The 22,481-nt window shown below is 35.1% G+C and overlaps 1 protein-coding gene across 5 annotated transcripts in view; it reads left to right on the top strand.

Moving 5' to 3' along the window:
• The window catches only part of sky (GTPase-activating protein skywalker), a 70,335-nt gene that overhangs the window by 10,468 nt on the left and 37,386 nt on the right, over positions 1-22,481 (top strand). For all 5 annotated transcript variants that reach the window (XM_064695266.1, XM_064695273.1, XM_064695270.1 and 2 more), the window contains one exon: positions 16,856-17,372. In XM_064695266.1, coding sequence (XP_064551336.1) covers positions 17,225-17,372 — 148 coding nt within the window. In that variant the 5' untranslated portion in view covers positions 16,856-17,224. The remainder of the gene's footprint in view (positions 1-16,855; positions 17,373-22,481) is intronic.

Here is a 22,481-nt window from a genome sequence, read left to right as displayed (position 1 = left end):
CCGAACTTATCTCAATGAAGAGTGACAATGGCAAATGAGCGAATGTCGCGTTGATTTCATCTTATTGCGGAAAATGTCGCATCGGGCACTGGATAAATGGGCAATGGCCAATGAGCCGCAATGTGCTTTAAAGCCCAACCACTTGTCAACAGCAATAAAAAACTGTTATCCAGGCGCATTAAGCCGTGCGGATAATGCCGGACGACTGAGCAGAGGTCATGACATTTATGTCACAATCATTTAAGTCAATTACAACATGACATAGCAACAGTTGAATAAATGTAGATTTGACTGATAATGTGGATAACAGCTTATCCGGCTACAATAGGGCAGTCTTTAGCCTATACGGAGGGTTAATAGCTTACACAACAAATGTAAGTGAGTAGAACTCAGACTAATAGTAAAGTGGGTCAGTCTTTAGTTAAGCCAATGTTTATCCGTTGCCATTTGATTATACGGATGAGCATTATCCGTTGTCATTTGATTATACAGATAAACAGTATTTTAATGCTGTACGCGTAAGTAATTATCCGTGCCGGATAGCCGGATAATGCCGGATAACTGAGGAGAGGTCATGACTTTTATGCCAATTACAACATTATATAGCAACCATAGTAAAGTGGATCAGTATTTAGTCAATCCGTTTAGTTATCCTAAAAAGTAATAGTTTATCCGTTGCCACTTGATAATACGGAATCTCATTATATTGGTGCTGGAGGCGTCAGTAATTATCCGTGCTTGAACATATGAACATATATGTAGAATCCCATACGCATTACCTTTGTTTTTCCATTATTATCCACTATTGTTTAACTGTTTCGTATATACGTTCAATGCTATCCGGATGGGTATTATATTTAACTGTTATATTTATATGTTTTTTGACTACTTTGTTTGCATTTTGTATTATATTCTGCATTTATTTTCGTTCAAACTGCAGCATTCAATGCGCTAATTAGGCAAATCGAGCAACAATTTTTTCTACGGTTTTTGCATGTCTCAGAAATTAACAGCTTTAAACATACGCATCTGGAGAACGTGATCGTACAATATAGAGGCGATATTAGCCAGTTGGCCGTACAATAGACATAAAAAACAGCGAAACCCCGTACACACACACACACGCACACACACACAGATACAAAACTCATTTTCTTCTTTCTCAGACTTATTGATTATTTTTATTTAAACTAATGAACTCATTTTTTGGCTGAAGCAAACTCGTGCCTAACCTCAAATGGTATTGTATAATAGGCGACACCATAAATATTTAGAAACAAACCAGCCCATTGTTTACAAAAAAATAAAAATAAAATAAAAAGAAGGCGACTCGCAGTTAAACTGGGCGATAAGTCCGACTATATTCGTATACTTGAAAGCACGTGATGTGGCAGCCAGTTTCAGTTTGCGGCAAGTCTCGCGCTCAGCTGCAGCTCTCCAATATCATTGAAGTTCGCTGGAATGCCAAACAACAAGTGTAGAACAATTGTCGAACCGCTCGGGCAAATAGCTGAGTCACGCCTTCGCGGTGCTGCCAATTTCGCATTAAAACTGGCTTGAAAAAGGTCAAAAAGAGCTGACAGATTACATAAATATTTTCTTTGATCTATAGAGAAATAGAAAAATGTAAAACATAATTATAATATAATTTAGATATTATCGATTATTTATTATCTATTATCTATGATCATTAGGAGAGAAATATTCGTTATATTATATTATGGATTGAATTGAAATTTTCAAAAATATGTAATGCTTATGTTAACTACCATGAGCATGGGTTAGAATATGTTAAATGTTATGATAATAACATGTTAATATAACATTTTTAATGCACTGTAAGCTAATTATATGATGTATATAATGTTAAAAATTACATAAATTTAGATTTTTAAACTAATTAAGAATTTACGAATTCAAATATCTAATACAAGAGCGCTTCTTAAATTTGCCCTATGTTGGATATTGAGAGGTTTATTTCCCATAACCATATTAAAAAATTATGTTTTTCTATAAAGCACGGAAAATGGGTGAGAAGTATAATTTTTAAAACGATCGGTTCCACTTCTGTCAAATTCAGTCAAGACTTGTTTTCGTTAATCCACCTTCCTGTGTGAAAGGAAGAAATGGGCGGAAAAGCATTGGTATCTAAGAAAAAATACGTATCCAGGGCTAATTGGTATGTATAATAAGTTGGATTAAATCTAATAAATACATAAAACCCCTTTTCTATATTCAAAATGAATCAAAAAGATAAAAAAAACCTCAACGATTCCCATTTCATCTAGTCCAGCTTTTTTTCCATCCAAAACTAGCTGTTTTTTTTTTCTTCTCTAAAGTTGGCAACACTGAGCCTCTGTTTGTTGTTGTCGTTTGCTGTTGTCGTTTGAAACATTTTGGCAACACAGACAGCAACAATATAAATATGGCATAAGTACGAATAAAATATAATCATGATGACATCGAACCGGTTTCCCTTCGCGAAATTTCACAGTCAATCGGCTGCAGATAAAAAATTCCAATTGAATGCGATAGAATCCGCAGACTCTGATGATAAAGTTATGGGCTGCTGTCATCGAAATGCCCGTCAAATAGCTCACACAGTTAGGCTGCCTCTCCCTCTCCATCTCCCTCGCTCCCTCTCACTCTCGGCGGCGGTTGCTGCGATGACGTTGCCAGCCCCTTTTCAGTGTGCCCGCCTCCTTCACATTGAGCGCTGCCATTGCCAAGATTTACAGCCAATGTCAGCAACTGTGTCGGCTACTAAAAATACTAAAAATAGTCACCCGCTCAGCTGGCTTATGCGGCAGATAGCGACAACGACAACGACTCGTGACAAAGCCGTTTCCAATGCTCCTCGCAACATGTTATTTAATATGGCTTATCAATGCGGGCCAAAACTGAAAGAACACAGCCAACTTTGGTTTGCTGCAGTTTAAATACCCTCGCAAATGAATTAAATGCTTATCTGATCATGTCAAACAGTTGAAAGAGCATGCGATAACTGTTAAGATTTAATCCGTATAAAGGCGTATGAGAGTTAATGTTACATTTGAGCAGATAGTGACGTCACACTTGTCAGTTTGCGAGCATGTGCAGACGTTTAGCTTGTCACTCTAACAGAGCATCCATGTTAAGCAGTCTGTTGTAGTCTCTTACATTACTAGTATGTAATGACGTCACACTTGTCATATGCTTGAAGGTACAGAATATAAGAGGGTCACCGTAACAGATCATCCATGTTAAGCATTATGTTAAGCAGTCTGTTGTAGTCTGTTACATTACTAGTACATAACGACGTCACAGTTGTCATTTGCTTGCAGGTACAAAAGTTTATGGGGGTGATCCATGTTAAAAATTATGTTAAGCAGTCTGTCTGTTATAGGCAATGAATGTGTGCAGCGCAGTCAGAGACTGTAAAATGGAGATATTCTGTAATATATAAAATTTCTTAAAATAAACATATAATAGACTTATTTTATATATTTATATTTACACACAAAACTTATTTGTGTTGTAAGGATCAGGAATAATTGTTCTTCTCATATGCGTTACACATTGCCTTTAAGAATTATAACACCTTCTGCTAGAATTGTACAAAAAAAGGTTTACTACGAGAGTTACCGACAGTCTCACCCAGAGTCTAGAATTGAGCTTATCAGCAGAATTTATTTTTTTTGTTGTGTTTCGTATTTTTGGGTGCAAACCAACGCCGTCGACTTTACCCACTGCCCCAACTCTTACGCATGGTGCGAGTACTTGCTCCAAGGTACTAAACGTCTATCTTATCAATCTAAATTCTCGTATATTCTGCATAATATTTGATGCCCTCGACGCGCGTCTTAGCTCCATAGTTTATGACGCATGCCTCAAAAGTAGTTGACTTTTGATTTGTTTGAGTGTCTGCCAATAGATGCAGTAAATGTCCGGATAAGTTTTACACTTGTTCAATATCTGTCAGCAATTTGTCACGCTCTGTTTCCGAGTTTAATAGGTGTTATATATTTCATTGACTGGGAAAAACCAAACAAGTTGTCACGACTTAACAGTAATATAGCCTGTTAAAATGTAAAACGTTGCTATCTAAAAGCCGGATAATAATGAAATTACTTTATTTGCCATGCGGAAGGAACTTTTTTTTTTTTGCTAAATGTTTGACTGGGGAAAGCGTGTTTGATTTTTTTTTGACTCAACTTACTGGATAAAGTTGTAAGATTGAAATTGATTATCCGTTTTAAACTGAACTAAGATACTTGGTTTACCATTCGGATAAGCTTTTAAAAGAAACTAAGATACTTGGTTTACCATTCGAATAAGCTATTTAAGTTTACAATCGGATAAGCTATTGAAGTTAAGATACTTGGCGTTGCAAGCGATTTTTATGTAAGGTTGGAATATCCGAAATTTGTTATCCGAAATTTGTTATCCGAAATTAGAAAATACATTTAAATATTTGATTTCTATATATGTATTCTTCCAAAAACCTCTTCTTGCTCAATTTGAATTGTATAAAAACATACAAATATTCGTTTTCTTTCTTGTAAATTTCTGCGCAATAATTTGATGATTATCCGTTCTTATCCGTGTGACACAGGAACGTTAAATAAGTTTTGAGCTAGTAAAATATTCAAGACAATTGATTTAAGTACTCAAATTTCCTTATCCATCAGCTTAGTTCTTAACCACATTAATGACAGCAGGTTGTGCTTTTAAATCTCTTTAAATCGGACAATTATTGTACATTATGCCTGCAAATGGGGCTGTTATAGATTTATGTTTTTGTTTATGCTAACACAGATTATCTTTGAATTATTACATCATCTTTATACAATCGGATGTAGCTCATGTTAATTTTAGCTATTGCCATAATTTCGATTGCACAACACAAGATAATATGGATATATATTACAGATAGACATTTTAGGCAGCAGCTTTTGCGTTGTTCTGCAATTGCAAAATATTCGAATGTGCATTTTTATAGAACTTGCGAGTAAATTATAAGTCGGCTGCAACACACAAATGGATATATATATCTATATACGATTATGGGCGGCACATTTATTTAAACATTTTCTGTCTGCTGTTGCAATGCCAGAGTGTAAACAATTTGCAACAGGCTGCCCTGCTGTTTGTCTGGCCTTGAGATGCTCCCCTCAACCAATCTCTGTGCCCCCTTCTCGGATCGCTTAACTTTACAACCCATTTTGTTGCTATGCTGTACTAAGCACTCTCCCGTGGTCGTCTAGTCTGCAACAATAGCGCCCAATAGAGGCAGTTTTAGTTTGCCATCATTTTTGGGGCCATTAGCTTTTCTATGGCGTGGCGACATATGGGGCCACTCCGATGGGGCGTCCATTTAAGTGGCATAAGAGCGTATAATTAGCTGCAATTTGAGTGCGGCATGATGAGATGTCTCGTCTCCATCGGCATTTCATTGACCGTAGCCAAATGGCCTCAAATTGTGCACTTAACATATTTTTATTTGATTACCAAGTGCTCAGCACTCCAGTAGCATGCAATTATGGCCAATTACTTTGCCTGCTTTTCTATTAATAATTGTGTTACCAACATATGGAGACAATTGCTGCAAGCCATTTCAGCACCATTTGCAAGGCGTGTAATATAGATATTATCGATTTCAGCTTATATACGGCAAAGCTAAACTATAAAGCTTCGACAAATGCAGGAAAATATATATTTTTGGCTTCTTTTTGTTACTTTAAAACATTTAAAAGCAAATAAGTTTGTATAAATAACAATTGGCTTTGCAGCTTATAAGCTTTAAGCTCATAAATCTAAAAAATAGGGACAATGGAAGGGTTTAGGGAGATTTAATGAAAATAAGCAGTGTATTAACATACATTTTATTGATAAAAAGAAAAGGTCCTCAGCTATTTATGTCACTTTGTACAACATGAAAACAAGAGGCATACTAAAAAAAAACTTACATTGTAGAACAAGGCAGTAGGAGAAATTCTAAAGTATAGTCAAGATTAAACTTTAAAGCGGAAACTAAAATTTACATATATTTCAACATTGCCCTTAAGTATCATATTAATAAGAAGGAAATCCCTCTTAAAGCGGCTACCTAAAATGTAGGTAAATATTAGTACATTTTGAAGCGCAGAGGAGAATCTTGTCGAATATAAAAATAGATAATATATTTTATAGGTCCTACCAGAAGAAATTACCTGGCTACATATTTATCCATGTATGTTTTTTATTTAAATTAATTTGTATTGCATATTTACTTTGTTAATAATAACAAATTACATATTATAACTCTTGAAAACTCCGACGTTTACGCTTGCAAATCACAATTATGTTTTTTTTTGTATTTGTTGTTGTTGATTTTGATGTTTTTCAATTTAAGTGTTAATTAGTAACATATTTTGACAAAAATTGTTGACAAATAGTTAAATTTCAAGGAAATCTAAATGTTTGTTGCGTCCTTGTCAAAATGTTATTATTTTTTTTGCATTAGTTGCAATTATTTACGCTACATTTGAAAAGCAAGTCAATTTATTAAAATTAAATTTATATTCAGTTTAACAACATGTTAAAGTAGATGTTAAAAAAAAGAGCAACAGTCCGCAAGTGCTTATGGCTATAACATTAAAGACTTGCACACAAGTAAATGTGCTTGTTAACATAAGCAAGAAAATGAAAAGCATGCCCGAGCAGTCATGTATAACTTTTTATATAATGCGCCATGGATATGCTCCAGCTAATCTGCGGACAGACCAAAAAGAAACCTAACTAAAGTATTGGCCAACTCTTGCTGTTGCAAGCTTTGCAACGATTAAGCATCTGAAGGCTCAACCTGCATTACGTGTTCTATGGAAAAATGCTGTGTCAACATGACGTATGCGTAACGATAATTGACACTCGGCTCGCATACGCCACGTTGGCCGCGCCACAAAAAACAGAAGAGAGACGTTAGCATGCACATTTTTCTTCGCAATTGCGATGATTCATGCTTCTATATAGAATCGAGATAAAATATATATATATAGCTGGCGCTGCATTTTGCCCACAATTGCCGAACTTTTGCCTAGCCAAACAAAAGAAAAGTGGGCACAAAAAAAAAGTCGAAAAAAAACGAGAAAAATTCGAGAAAATTGTGCACTTACATAACATTCGCGTGCAGCCAGCGCCAAAAACTGAAGCGAGTCGACTTCAATGCTGCAACTGCAACTGCTGCTGCTGGCTTTGTTTGGCTAACTGGTCGCTTCATTTCTCACATGCAACATTGTAAGAGCATGTGTGTGTGCTGCATACCCTGTGTCCATAAAATGTTTAAAACTGGGTCTAATAAAAAACACTCGTGCTAATGACCATTAGAGGAATATTTACGTTCTTCAAATGCGCATAAGCAACATAAATAAAATAAAATAAAGATGAATCAAATAATATACCCCTTTTTGCCATTTGCATTAACTACAGGGTATAATTGCACCTCTAATAGGTATATATATATTTGTTATGAGCATAATGAAGTCTTTGACCATATAAAGGAATATACAAGCACAGCTCTCATAAGCGGACACCCACCGTATTGTGATGTCATGGACGACATCCGCCTATGGGAATTTTTACTAGTTATAATAGAGCATTTTTATCTTAAGAAATTGATTTGATCTATATAATCTTAATGATTATAAGAACAGATGTAAAACGAAAAATTAATTTAAAAATTAAGTTTATTTTAAATTATTTAAATTTTGGCTTATATATTTGTATATAACTTTTTTCCCAAACCTATCGCCTTTTTTAATTTTAAATAAGCTATCTCCTTATATATCTCCTATTCGTATCCGTGGTATGTTTGCATATGAGATGAGAAGTTCTTTGACGTTAGCCAACACTTTTCTAACCCAGAAAAGGGGCTATTCGCAATGATGAAACGCGTTGCAACTGAAATTGTAGTATTGCCACTTCTGACGTAGTTACAGGGTATCTCTAGTCATAGCTCACTCCAATAGAGCATTCTAATATGCTTTTTGTTTCTCTCTCAATTTTTTTGTGTTATTTTTTTTTCTGATTTTCTTACTAGAAATTGCCTTTTACACACGCCATGTTAGTTTTCTCGTTTTTTGCCTCTCGTAACGCGCAGCGGGAGGGTGAAGTGTGCATGTGTGTGTGCGTATGTGTGTGTGTGAAAAGAAAGAAGGAAAAAAGGCGGAGCAGAAGAAGAGATGAGGCCCGCAAATAACTGTGTCTGTGTCTGAATGCACGTGATTTTCTAGCCACAATGCGCTTACAATGCGCTTATGCGCCGCATATGTAATTATTATGAAATACACAAAAACCAAAAAAAAAAACAGCTGAAGAAAAATAAAATGTTGCTGCAATTGCAGTTTTTTATTTGGTGCCACGGTTCAATGAACCGCAATGTTATTGTTGCAGCACTTGTTGTTTTTGCTTTTGTTGTTGTGGCAAGTGCATTATACAGGTTTTCCTTTGTGTTGCCAAAAAAGAAAATGAAACAAACTATTGAAAGAAAATGCAACAAACCAAAAAAAAAAATGCCTTGCGTGTTGGCATTTTCAGCGTCGCTGCGTCTGCCACAAAACTTGGCCAACTTGGCAGCTGGGCCAGTTGCTGGCAAGGAGGGGAAGGAGCGGTGTGGGGTTTGAGACAGGTAGCTCTGTAAATCAGGTCAAGCCTGATGGCACGTTTTGGCCTTTGGCCTGCTTTTTTAATCGTCCGCACTTGGCTGCCACACAACATTTTTGGCGCCTGTCCTTGCCACAAGCAGTTGACAAGTTGATTTCCTTGGCGCCGTCTCGTGTGTGTCCTCTGATTGCCCTTTGCCTCTCACCAGGCGACGGCGCATAAATTGATTCAGTTACTTGTCGCCCTTTGCAGCTCCGTTTCGCTCGCACATGCGTGCGTTTGTGAGTGCGTGCGTTTTTGCCTGTTTCATTCATTGATTTACCCAACCTTAGCTTGCGCTCTCTCCACACTCTACACAACTCGCTCTCACACACATACAGCTACTCTTTTCGCTCGCCTCTTGCTCAGTCTCCAACTCTGTCGCTCCCACCCACTCTCTCTCTCTCTTATTATTCATGTCTCCACGCAATTCTATTTACTCTGCTGCTGACGTAAAGCGTCCTTTCCAGCTGTTGCCACCCACACAGCCGTCCTCCGCTCATTCTTCTCCCTTCCTTTCTTATGGAGCGACACTCTCAATGTGCTCGCTGTTGGCCCACATCGTGAAATTCGTTGTTTTCACGTACTTTACGGGCTTACTGCGGCATATGACGGCATAATTTATATTTCTTGTTATACTCTTTCAAGGGTTAGTTTAGTTATGTCATGAAATGTGTAACTTTTTTAGTTAGATTACTATCAAAATATCAAGTAAATGTATTTACTCTTGCGATTAATAGTATTATCTAATATTTAAACAAAAACTAGTATAAAATATACCTCTCACAGATATGATCCAGTTTTTTCATATGTATACCTATATATTTGCTGGGATATTGAGTCTTCTGTGCTATTAAACTAAGAGCTTTTTCCTAACTTGATTTTATTTTCATTTTTCATGTATATACATTTTTTTTTGCAAAAAAAGTAAAATTGACACAATTTTATTATTATGTTGGCCCTGGGGGGTACGTGGGCCGGCTGCTAAGTCATTGCACTCTCGGGACAAGGGTTGTGAAAATTGACAGCTGCCAGCTGCTTAGCCCAGTTAAGTCGTCGAAGCGCCACTCTAAAACGCTTTTCATTTTTCTTTTTGCCTAGGCACACCCTCAATACACACAAATATACCTCATATCGTATGCAAATTTGGCTCAATTGTGTCTAAAACTCATAAAAAACGTTGACGGTTTAGTTCAGTTTAGTGACCTAGTTGCCAACTTGTACTTGTACTCAACTGTAATTAAGTTTGGTATTTGAAACCTGAAAACTGAAAAATGAAATGTGTTCATGTGGGAAAAACATTTTCACTTCAAACTAACTGAGCAAAAACGAATTAGACTAGAGCTAAAAAACCTTTATAGATATATACTTCAGTTTAGTTTAGTTTTCGGTTTCAATAGATAATCTTAAGTTATATAAAACTTTTTTAAAAATAACTAAGGTAAATAGAATTCGATTAGAACCAAGGATAACATTTATAGAAAAGTCTTACAAATTAGTTTTTAGTTACTTTTGAGTTTCCGGTTCCAATAGGTCCAATATTCAATTTACTTTTTAGGTTTCGGTTGTTTTTCAACAAAATGTACTTAGTTGAAACATTTTATCTGCATTACATTACATTCAAATTAAATTAAATTATCATATTTAAGTATTTATTTAATGTATATCAGAACAACGTAAGTCACTTCACAACGTTTACCAATAAGAACTAGTTCCGTTAACTCTGTTGCATCCCATGCCCTAATGTGCATCTTTCATAACATGAACTAGTTCAGTTCATTCATACTATATATTTGCACTTGAAGAGGAATATTTTTCAAGGTCAGTAAATTCTTGACTTGCCGCGCTTCTCAGATTTAGTTGGGGTGTGTCCAGTCGCAACACAGTAATGCACTTTGACATTATCCAACACCGTCATCAGGCATCATCAGACCAATAACATTCATAAATTTGTAATGCAATGGGGTAAGCAATGGAAAGTTTTGCTCTTGCAGCGCAATTCACAAACTGACATTAAAATTGTCTAAACAATTTCAAGTCGAGCGTTAAGTTTCCCCGTCCTGAGTCTGAGTGCGGCACGTTGCACGTTGCGTCATTCGCGTGGGCGCGAGCCTCGTAGCAGCCAGCTTGTGCCTGCGAGCGCATAATGTGGGTTAAGTGCTGCCCATTTGACTGCTGAATTGCTCGGAATGAGCTCTCGATTAACACAAACGCTTTGCCACATGCCCATAAATTGAAACAACATTTTTTGTTGTTGTCTTTTTGGCTCAGACAACGATCTAGTTGTGTGTGTGTCTAGCAACTCGCTCCCGCGCAATGCAAATGAAAACTAATTGACTTGTTTATGCTGCGGCTACTGAAAAACTCAATAGGTGCTGACACTTTGCCGGTGGCAGCCGCCATGTTTAATCGCTGCAACTGTCTTTAAACGGAGATACTAATATTTTAATGTGGAAACGTATCGTGTTTACGCACGGTGCAATATACAAAAATTTATTGTTAAACTCTACAAAATTGAAAAAATATATATAAATTTACATATTTAATCGTCTTCAGAGTATTCAGTTTCATTTTTTCGGTAGTTACTTCGGTTTTTTTACATTTAATTTTTTATATTGGTAGGTTTTTCTTGTTTTATATATTTCTGTATTTATTTTTTTTTTAAAACTAGTTTGTTTCTATTGGAAGGTTTTTTTATCTAGAAAATTTAAATATCGCTGTATTTTACTTCGTTTTAAAATTAAATTTATTTGTTTTTAAAGAATTGTAATATATTTATGTAACATATTTTCCTTCTTTTCATTAAGATTCTAATTTAGTCTTTTTGTATTGGAAATAACACTAATTCATTGACATAATTAATTATTATATTATTTATTAGTTCTTTCAGTCATTTTAATTACTTGCAAAAAAATGTATGTTGTTTTTAATTCTCTCTATTTTATAATTTGTTTCCTTTTTGTAATACTTTTAGCTGTTTCTTGGCGACGCGACCGCCAAATATTGTTGTGTGACCACAAACAATTTTATGACGTCATAAATGTAGCGTCATATATCTTAAAATAATTCTGTTTCTCTTTGCCTGCTTGAGTAATGTTGTAAAATGTTTCAGTCAGTGTGGTAAACGTTTTAAATATCTTTTTCATGACAAATATAACTTCAAATATGTTTTCTTTTGTGATTTGCAATAATGCATTTTTAAAATTGTAGTTTACTAAAAAAATGTTTGCCTAGTGGATCGTTTTGCAACACTGTGAAGTTACTTAATAGTTCACAATTTCAAGATGCAACTCTGAGTTACTTTTTGAGTACTTTCCAATATCTGCAAATCTCAGAACAAGTTGGCCTCAGTCTTCTGTGCATAGGATAAATTCATAAAGTTTAAAGCTAATTTTTTAATGAATATGTTAATTCCCTGAGCATTATTTCCATCACACAAGTTCGTGCATATCGAGTCGTGTTGTTCAAATTTTCATTGTCCATATCTATTTGGAGTGGGGCAGAGGTAGGCGTGGCAGAGGCAGACTGACCTCCGATGCGACTGGACAATCCGTCTCTGTTCATTTGCATATACTAAACGTTTTAATTAGCTGCGTTTTGCTGTGCTCCGTATTGTGGGTTCTCTTGAGGGCGGACTAATCAAATAATGTAAAAGCAATTTTTATCTCGTTATGTTTTTCGTTTCTTTCCTTTTTGTCATTTGTGTTTGTCCAATTGAATTCAATTGACTTGCGGCATTCGTTTAAAGTTTTTAAACCTGCCTGAGCGCTGATTCGATTTGATTTGATTGCATTTGCTTAAATTAACTGCAACATTTGCGACTTGATAACGAATTATTTGCCAATTGCAAGCGTCGAGTCAACAAATGTCTCGCGAAACAAAGTCAACAGAACTTAAATGTAAACATTTGTTAATAACTCTATATACAATTCCTTTTATATATGCACTTATATACCTTCCCCCTCTCTCTCCCTCGTAATTGCTGAGAGTTGAATTGCGAAACTAGCATAATATTGACATACATATGAATTTTGCACATGGATTCAAATTGAATTATAAACTAAGCACAAAATGCGCCTATTGCCAACTAATGAGGCTTTACTGTACGTCAATTAAACTTGTTTGTTCGCGATCTTCAGTTGGTTTTATCAGTTTGATAGTTGAGGCTCTGTGCGACCCCTTTGATAAGCTGCCCAAGGCAAAAAAACCGAATAATTACGTGATTATGTCATTAGCGAATTTATTATTAGTATTAGAAATTCTTAAAATAATTTGTATCTATATAATTAACTTATCTTCAAGCGTGTGCAGCAAAATATTATCGCTGATAAGCTGCAATAAATTCTAATAACAAGTTCGGTTTGTTTGAGTTTTTCGTATACACTTTGAGGGGTTGCAACAAGTTATTATCAAACTTCTTCAACTTTGTCCAAGCAAATAAGGAAATATTAAAAAATACTTATTGCATTTAAACAATAAGTAATAATCAAATGATGTTAAATTTATTTATGCTTCGCTCTTAGACAAATGAAACGTTGCAAATTTGTTTTTTTTATGAGAGAATTCATTTTCTAATCTATTGCGATTATCATGTAGCTATAACTAGTACATAAATCACTTAACTAGCGCTACTTTCCCGCTACTGCCAGTTACTAAATTAAATGCCGTCCAAATTTAACAAATATCTATTGTTTATTTTACTCATGTCCACCCCCGCCCCCTGGCTCCTCCACCGCCTTATCAGCCTTATCAATCCGATAAGTGTTTGTTCGATTGGCAGGCAGCTGTCTCTCACATTCGGTGTGTGTTTAACACCTCTTGTCAAGTCAGTCGGAACGCAACGATCTATCAGGCCCGTCTGTCTAGTCCGTCAATGTGCCCCCCCCCCCCCTTTCCTCACCAAACCCCTCCCACACTTCGCATAAAACCGCCACCCCAACTCTGCGACCCGCCCACTGTGAACCAACTGAATGTTGTTGACAAGCGAAATCATTAAAAGTGTCAAATGAAACTGAAAGAAGTATTTGTTGTTGAACTCGCATTGTTGTTGTTGATTGTTGCTAAGTTGTTGTTGTTATTTCAGTGTTTGTTGCTGCCCGCTTCGGTCTTTTGAAACGTGCGCAGAATTTCAATTGAAATTTGCAATTCAATTTTCGCATTTAGCTTTTGTTTTTACCCACACTAGCCGTGAGAGTGGGGCGTGTGGGTTGGGGGAGGGTTGTTCGGGCACCCTCCACTCAGCTATTTAGCATGCGAATTGCGGCACAGGCGATGAAATGAAAGCATTCGACAAAATTTTAACGCGACGAGAAGAAACAAACTAACAAACGAAAATACAAATATTTTAAAAACTATATCGTTTTAATACCCTGAAAATGGGTAAAAAGGGTATGATACTTTTGTGCAAATGCATGTAACAGGCAAAAGGAAACATCTCCGATCCCATAGAGTATATATATTCTTGATCAGCCCCAATAGCCGAGTCGAGCTAGGCATGTTCGTCTGTCTGTCCGTCTTTCCGTCCGTAGGTATTATCGCGTCGATCTCTGACTCCATTAGAGCTATAGACATGAACGACCTGAACCTAGATCCTCCTAGTACCTACGTGATACGAGGTTGTTTCCGATAATCGATAACTTACCCCGTTTCCAAGCAATCGATGAAAATCGATATCGAAATCCTGCTTTGGTTTTAAGAGCTAGAGCCACCTAATTTGACAAATTCTTCCATAAAAGTATACGCTTATCAATTATCTCTCATTTTCTACCTATTAACCTAGGGCAAGATGCATTTGGTGTTGGTAGAAGAACGTACAGGGTATCCTCTTCGCGGACACTCCCGACGCGAGCACTTTTACATGTTTTTTTTCTGATTTTTAATCAGGCGGCAAACTTTTAGTTGTTATTTCGTTTTGTATTATTCGCTTGGTTTGAGCTTAAATGAAGCGTGTGTTGTAAAATATATTTATTAAGTATACGCAGCGTGTTTTGAAAATAGTGTTTAGCATTTTGTAATTGACTTTTGGAATTTGTATGGAACATTTATTGAATTACTTTCATTTATATTCAAATTAAATATATCTTAATGAATCTAGCCCATAAATATTGCATACGTGTAGCCTAATTAAAGCAAATGATATTGCAAATTAATATTATTTGAACTATTTATGCAGTGCGCATAGTCAAAATATTTGTTTTTTTTATATTAGAAACATTTTGTCACTGTCTGATCGGAAATTAAAGAGCTCTGCAGCTTTATCTGTCACAAGAGTTTCTGTTTTTTTTGGCGTGTTTGAAATGTTTGCTGATTCGACAAACAAAGTAAATTGTGAAAACTAGCTAAGTAACTAAATTTATTTAAATTTCTTAAACCAAAAAATATTTATAAAAAGCTTTGAGTCAAATATTATTGAATACGTGAATAAAAATCTAACAATTACAAAAGCAATTCTTGAATGTAGTTTATTTATTTATACTTTTTGCAATATAATAATTTCCCATATTGACTTTCTAATGCAAAATTGATTTCTACAACTTTTTCTCTTTTCGGCAAGTTCATTTAAACAAATATTGGCTGACATTTATTTTAAACGTACTTCTAAGTGATTTGTATCTGTATTTGCGGCAACGTATATTATATATTTTAGGTATTTTTTATGAGCAATCGAGATATATCTGTGCCGGTTTGCTGCGGGCTTGCCAAATATTAATTAGACATCGAAATTGTGAACCGAAATCAGAACCGGCTGCTGGCCGTGTCCACCCTCAGCGTGACTTGACTAAGACGCGACATTTGGGAGCCTCATAAGTACTTTCGGGCCGTATATTTATATGGCGCACATTTAACTCTCCGGCCAGTTGAGATTTTTATTGCTGCTGGCATTTAATGCCGTTTCATGTATTTTATGGCCCAGAGGCGCCCGACGCCTTGTCTACAATTGGAATTTTGTTGTGTTGGCCCAAATGAATTGAAATGTTCTCAGTTGTTTTTCATGCGTGTCATTGAACCAATCGCCCAATTGTGTGTGTGACTGGCAAGGACTATATGTATACACATATAGAAATATTTATATATGTATACGTACACACGTAAAATGTATATGGATTCATTGCCACCCGCTCGTTTGTCCGACTGATGTATGTTGATTGGGTTACACAGATTTTTGTTTATTTGCCGTAACTTGGAATGCCAAACATTTAAATGATAATAAACAATAAATAAGCTGATAAGATTTCCCTTTAACCCACTAGCCGGCATTCCGTTTGTCTTAACTGAAAATCCGCTGAGACAGCAAACTTCAATCCCCCAAAAAAACTCGCCAAATTTTAGCTGCATTTGCCCAAAAGCTTTGGCTACAAATCAGCTTAAATTATAGCTTAGCTTACTTTGCTTGCTTTCTATTTATTTGCAACTGTTTTATTTTTATTATTATTGCTTTTTTTATTATTATATAATAACAAATAAAGGGCATGTATTGAGAACTGCTGCTGAATTTGAACCGGCGGCTGCTTGCTTGTTGGCCCGACGCTCAGACGCCAGGTCAACGTGTTTTTTTTATCAAGGTATCTTGATCAAACCCTGCATTTACTGGCTTATCTATGCTATATATACTATGCTATTCTATATACGAGCAAATTCTTATTTAGATCGCACTACTTTATTATATTGCTCAATAGAATAGTTTTAGTATGGCGAATTTATCTGATGTATATAGCATTCTCACATGTCTGCAAAATCCATAGGGCAATTGTCTGCAAGGGTATTAAATCTTCTTCGTTCCGAAGGTATCTGTACTTTTGTTTCATACTAATAGGAGGACAAATTTATTTTCTAATCTAGATTCTGCAAATCAATAAGAAATTTTGATCGGATCAATCTTCAAAGTACAGCTTATGACAACATTAACCTCACTTTTTATCTTGAATCCGTTTTTGAAGCTTCTTTTACATCAAAAGTTGACCGAAGATTGGATTTTGATTAATTTCCACACCTTTTTGATTTGTGTTAAGTGTTGTCGTATACGATTCCAGTTCGCAATATATGAATAGAAACTTTGACAAACTTATTTTGAACCAATATTCTTTTGTACCTATAAAAAAGTCAGTTAGAAAACGCCACCTCGCAATGCTTAAACATAGTTTGTGAGAAATTTAAACTTTATTTTACTTATAAACCTTTCTCTTCTTATCTTTTGCAGACCCTGAAGCGCCGCTCATTTATTATGTACAACAATATGCTCGCGCAGTATTTGTTTTAAATCTTTCATTATAATGAATTCCGCGCGGCATCATCGTATTGGAGTGTTTCTGTCTCCATAAATGCCACATAAACAACAACAACAAAAACAATAACAACAACAAAAACACAACCAACTGCAAATAAAGTTGATCTAGTCAAAAAATTAACAAATATTGAATAAACCGATAGAAATTGCGCCTAAACCAAACGCAAGCTCTTAAACAAGAAGAAGAAAACCAACTGCACACACACACATATTTACTAAGGAGCCACAGGCATACACTGCTCAAAAACGGAGACAGTTAAGAAGAAAACACTGGCTAAGAAGATGCCCTATCATCGTGCCGATACATCGGCTCAGGCCGATAAGCTGAGCGGCATTGTGGAGGAAAGCGATTTATACGAGGGATTCGCGCCGCATGTGGAAACATCCGAAATCAAAACACTCGATTTTTACTCTCTACCAAAGCAAACTGGTGAGTCGAATGAATATTTTTAAATAGTTGTTAAGTTGATTAAGCCTAATATAATTTATAATAAGATCTATGAACAACATTAATAGCATGGTTGTAGAAACATAAAAGCTTAAAGCTACTTTTGTATTTTAGACTGGATTAGAGAAAACTTTAAGCTAAAAGCTCGAGAACAATATTCATATATATATACTTATTATAGGCAAGAAAGGAAAATTAAAGTTTATATTTCTAATAATTGTTACTTAATGCTTGTCTGAAAAGCTTCTTGGCTTCCCTAAACTGTTTTATGGCTTGTATAAAACATATTAAAGAGTTTCGGTTTTGGAAACTCCAATTTATATACAAAGCTATCTAAAGACATGCAAATTAGAAGCTTTTCAAATGGGCTACATTTTCCGGTCATCCATTTGAGCCTTTAAAATAAACAAATATATTTGAGAGCTGCTCAGAAAACAAACAACAACAAAGATGATTTATGCATATATACATTATAAAACTGAACAACAGGCGCAATAATTCTGGCCAAAAACAATATGCGAGTTCGCTTTTTAATGAGCTCTTTTTGCAATAAATATCAAAATTAAAACAACGAAAGGTCGAAACTTTAATGACTACCACGCACCCACGCAAAATGTGAATTGATCTTCTATAGATATGGCCAGTATCTGGACATATATACGATATATATATATATATATATGCAGATATTCTTTTTCTTGTGTTTATATAGCGCCGAGCACACACGTGTTTTTTTAATGCTGCAGAAAATGTTTTCTGAGTGAAATATTAGTTTATGCATTGCATGAAAGATTATTTGTTTGTGTACTTTGCCGCCGACTAAAATACATTTATCAATAAACGGCAACAGAAACAAAAACGGAAAAACACAAACAAAAAACGCACAAATTAAATTTTGTACAAGCAAAATAAATTGAATATAGGCATTTGTAATAATTACGGGCTAATATGGTTTCTACCGCCTGGCCAGGCCGCGCCAGGCCGACTTGCCAAAAAAAAAGTTAAATAAATAAATAAAAGACTAGAAAAAAGCATACGGCATATCGAAGATTAAATACTCTTTTAGACTGTTTAGCAGATATGTGAGAAGAATAGCGAAGCCCGCAAATGCTAACTTTGATGAAAATAGAATATATATGCACTTCATGGAGTCGGAGATACATTTCATGACAATCTTATAATACACTCTACCAGGGTATAAAAAGAAAGGACAAACTTCCTCGGCATACATTTGGACATAATATTTTGTATTACCAGAAAAGTATTCCACAAAATCACATTTTCTGTCGCAATCTTTCAAGAGATCTTAACAAGATAGCAAAAGGATATTGATAGAAATTTATATGAGAAGTCTAGGGAAACTAGTAAATCTGGAGTTTTGTCAAGATATGTTTAAGACAAATAAGTTTATTATACAAGAGCTTAACTTTCAACAGATCTTTCCTATGACAACTATATATATGATATATTGTCTCGATCCTCCGACTAAGACATGCTTTATATCTGCCTCAAAGTTTCTAAAGTTTGCTTAAGACTAAGAGACCTGTTTGCACATAAACTCTAGTATTTCTGCTGTTCAAGAGTATATATAAATACCTTATATATATGTTATATACCTTACGCATATATATACCTTAAGCAGTCGCAGCCTTCTGCTCTACACATTTCATGACAAAATCATAGTACCCTTCTCTGCAAGGGTATATAAGACGACTGACCGAACCGGCCAAACGTTTCAACTGGATTCCACGTACGCAACATTGGACTCCACACTGGTTTTTGCTTATTTTTTATGTTTTATATATTTTCCTCAATCGAGCCGTTAAAATTATGTGTATTTGTGAACTATTAAGGCACGCAAGTGGAAAACAAAATTAGAGAAAAATAGCCCGAATGCAGCATGTCAAATTATGCTAACAGCTTTTGCGTAAACATAAACATTGAAACATTATTTAATCGAAATTCAGCAGCGAGAACCTTTAACGAGTCGAAAACTAGCTGAACTAGAAGACACCCTGTAAATATGGAAGAATCAATGCGGTGATAAACAATTAGATTCAAAGTAATTCCAGAAATGAAGACAGTTGCAGTCTCATTCTACTGACTACTCGATACTCTGTTCCTAGTGTAAAAGCTGCACAATAAAATTAAACAAATTTGATGGCTTTAGCGGAAAAACTGTGGAAGATATTTGGGATGATTGTGGAAAAAAAATACTTAACAATATATTTGCCAAGCTAATGCATAATTACATTTTATGAATTATAATACTTGTTGTAAGTCTTGTTTAATACTTTTTTATTCGACTTTTCTTCTAGAGACTCCAACATTTGTTTTTATAGTTGCATAAACCAACATCAGGGAACGCTTTTCTTCAAGATTTTCTTCAGTTCTAAAGTCTCACGCTAGTTAAAAAAAAGGGAAAAATACTTCAATTTTATTTTCCTAAGTCTGAAAGTAGAGCATTGCGCAGTCGCTTGAGTTGGCTTAAATTTAAAAAAATTCCTAAAGAATTTATAATTCTTTTTTACTGCAACATACTTCAAGTGGAATACACAAATCTTCAAATTCTGGCTCTTACATAATTTAAGCCTTTTTTTGTTTAGTTACAAAATATGAAAAACAATTTTTAAATTTTGTTTGCGCTACGCTCAGTTGATTTGTTGTTTACTCAATAGGATTTTAAAATCGACGCTCCGTGAAATTCGTTTGTTTAGATTGCAAAATGCAAATTGCAATTAACATAAACTTTTAACCGAAATTAATTTTGCACTTTGCACGCATTTTACAGCTGCTTTTGGCGTTATGGAAAAGGGCCGCGAAAATTGTACAAACATTTGAAAGTTGGCCAAGTAATCAACAATCAGAGCTTATCAATGGAAATACGAAATGTGCTGATAATGAAGGTTATACAACCCATTGACCCACATTGGTAATAACCACAGCAGTAACAATTGCGTAAAAATTCATATTTGGCTAAATATTTGTTTAAAAGGAAATCAAATTGCGTGGCAAAAGTTGACTAAATGGCAAAAGCAAAAATCAATTCAATTTCTATGGCACAGCAAATACAATTAAAGTTTACATTTACATTTTACTTTAAGGATGCAATTATACGCTATCTAAACACCCTGTATTTGTAGAAAATGCAAATGGGTTGATAGCTTACAGCCTTAGGTAGGAGTTTATAGAAGCTACTGCCAACAATTCCGAGTCCATATTTTCTGTGCCCTTTTGTGAGGCATCGTAGTGGGTACTATAAACTGGCTTACTAAGAAACAAGTGTGCTCAAGTCGGGAGTGCCCGACTAGAGGATACCCTGAACCTTTTTCTGCCAACAAAAACAATGCAGCTCACGCTAAGCGCTCGATTCCTTTATGTCAGTTATAAAATGAAAGATGCTTGATCTCTCTATTTTATTTTAAAAGCTACATGCCAAGTTTAGAGCTCAAAAAATAGCATTCCGATATCGATTTTTATCGATTGTTTGGAGACGGAGGCAAGATATCTATTATCGAGATATACTTCTTTATACGTTCCCTTATAGCTTCTGTGATCATACGGACGGACGAACTCGCCTATTGATGCTGATCAAGAATATATATGGTATATGGGGTCGTTACATACATTTGCACAAATACATTAAATCCCTTTTTACACATTTTCAATGGATGCAGGGTATAAGAAATGGTTGTTGGTTCCGTTCACGGTTCGATTCGGCTGCCTGCTCTTAAGTTCCTTTCGTGAACCTCTTTTTCCACAACCATAAATCAAGTTTTTGGCCCAAGCGCAGAATTTATCACAGATTTTAAAAAAATTTAGTGAAACGATTCACATCCAGAGAATTTTGCCAGCTAACTGTGCACAGGGTATTGCGCAAGTGGTGAATGCTTGTTTATGATATTCCTCTTTTATTTATTGTTTTATCGAATCTTGCACTTGGTCATATTTTGTCAAACTGCCAGCATGCATTAATGCCATTTGCGATTGGAATTGCAATCGGGCCAATCGGCCAATCCAATCCATTAGTGGAAGCTACTTTGAGCCGTTGACGGCATTGGCCTTGATTTTGATTTTGATTTTGATTTTGAATTTGGTTATTTATTTTCTTTCTGAACGTAAACAGGTCTTGCACATTCGCTTATAATCTGCCATCTATTTTTGATTCCTTCTAAGAATTATAATTGGCACACTAATTATTTCGGCATTTCAACGTGGGAAATTCCAATTTGCAATATCTCTCTCGCTCTCTGACATATGCATATGTATATGAAGTATCTATACATATTTTTGTTTGACATAATGCTAAAGAATTTGTTCATTGTATTTGTTGTTATTGTCGCTCGCATTGTGCACAGTTAGCGAAACACAAACGTTTTTATGGCAGTTGGCGAGCGGCCAATTAATTTGTTTAAAAATAAATGCAATTCTCTTTTCATTTCCCCACAATCCCCTGCCATTTTTTTTTCTTGCCTCGTTTTTCCGTTTTGCTTAATGATTTTTCTTCATTTTTTTTTTGTTCGTTTCATTTTTCTGCGTCGTGATAAAATTTCATATTGAATTCAGCAGCTAAACATGTGATGTGAAATTATCATCTAAAAGTATTAAATAAAAAAGTTGAATTTCGATTTTTAGAAACAATTGAAAAATAAATTAATTACTAGTCAGAAAATTTGTAAAATGCTTTTATAAATTTTGAGCTGTTGGAACATTTTCCAAATATATATTTAATTTATTCGAGATATTTCTGCTTGCGTGAGTAATATTATTTATAAGAGCTGTTAACAATTTATCTTGGCCACATTTTTAGCACACGTCACAGCCAGACATAACTTTCAAATGATCTTTGCTCAAATATATTATACCAGCGGGTATTCCCCGGCCTTGCCCGCAGATTGTTTTGCGCTCAAAAATGTAGATATAACTTTTCAGTCAGCCAATGTCTAAAGTTAAACCTTACATAGATATTTGAAAATATATTCAAAGTCCATTCGAATTAGGAACCTAAAAGTTAGAATCAACGTTTTTTGCCCTTGTTACTCTTGTGGTGAGAATGCGAAAAATAAACATTCGTCCATTAAACCTTTAAGC

This window comes from Drosophila montana, unplaced genomic scaffold, assembly GCF_035044405.1.
Source record: "Drosophila montana isolate Dmon_TW-CO22-7 unplaced genomic scaffold, ASM3504440v1 contig_3734_1, whole genome shotgun sequence".
NCBI lineage: Eukaryota > Metazoa > Arthropoda > Insecta > Diptera > Drosophilidae > Drosophila > Drosophila montana.
This window is presented reverse-complemented; position numbering and strand designations above follow the sequence as displayed.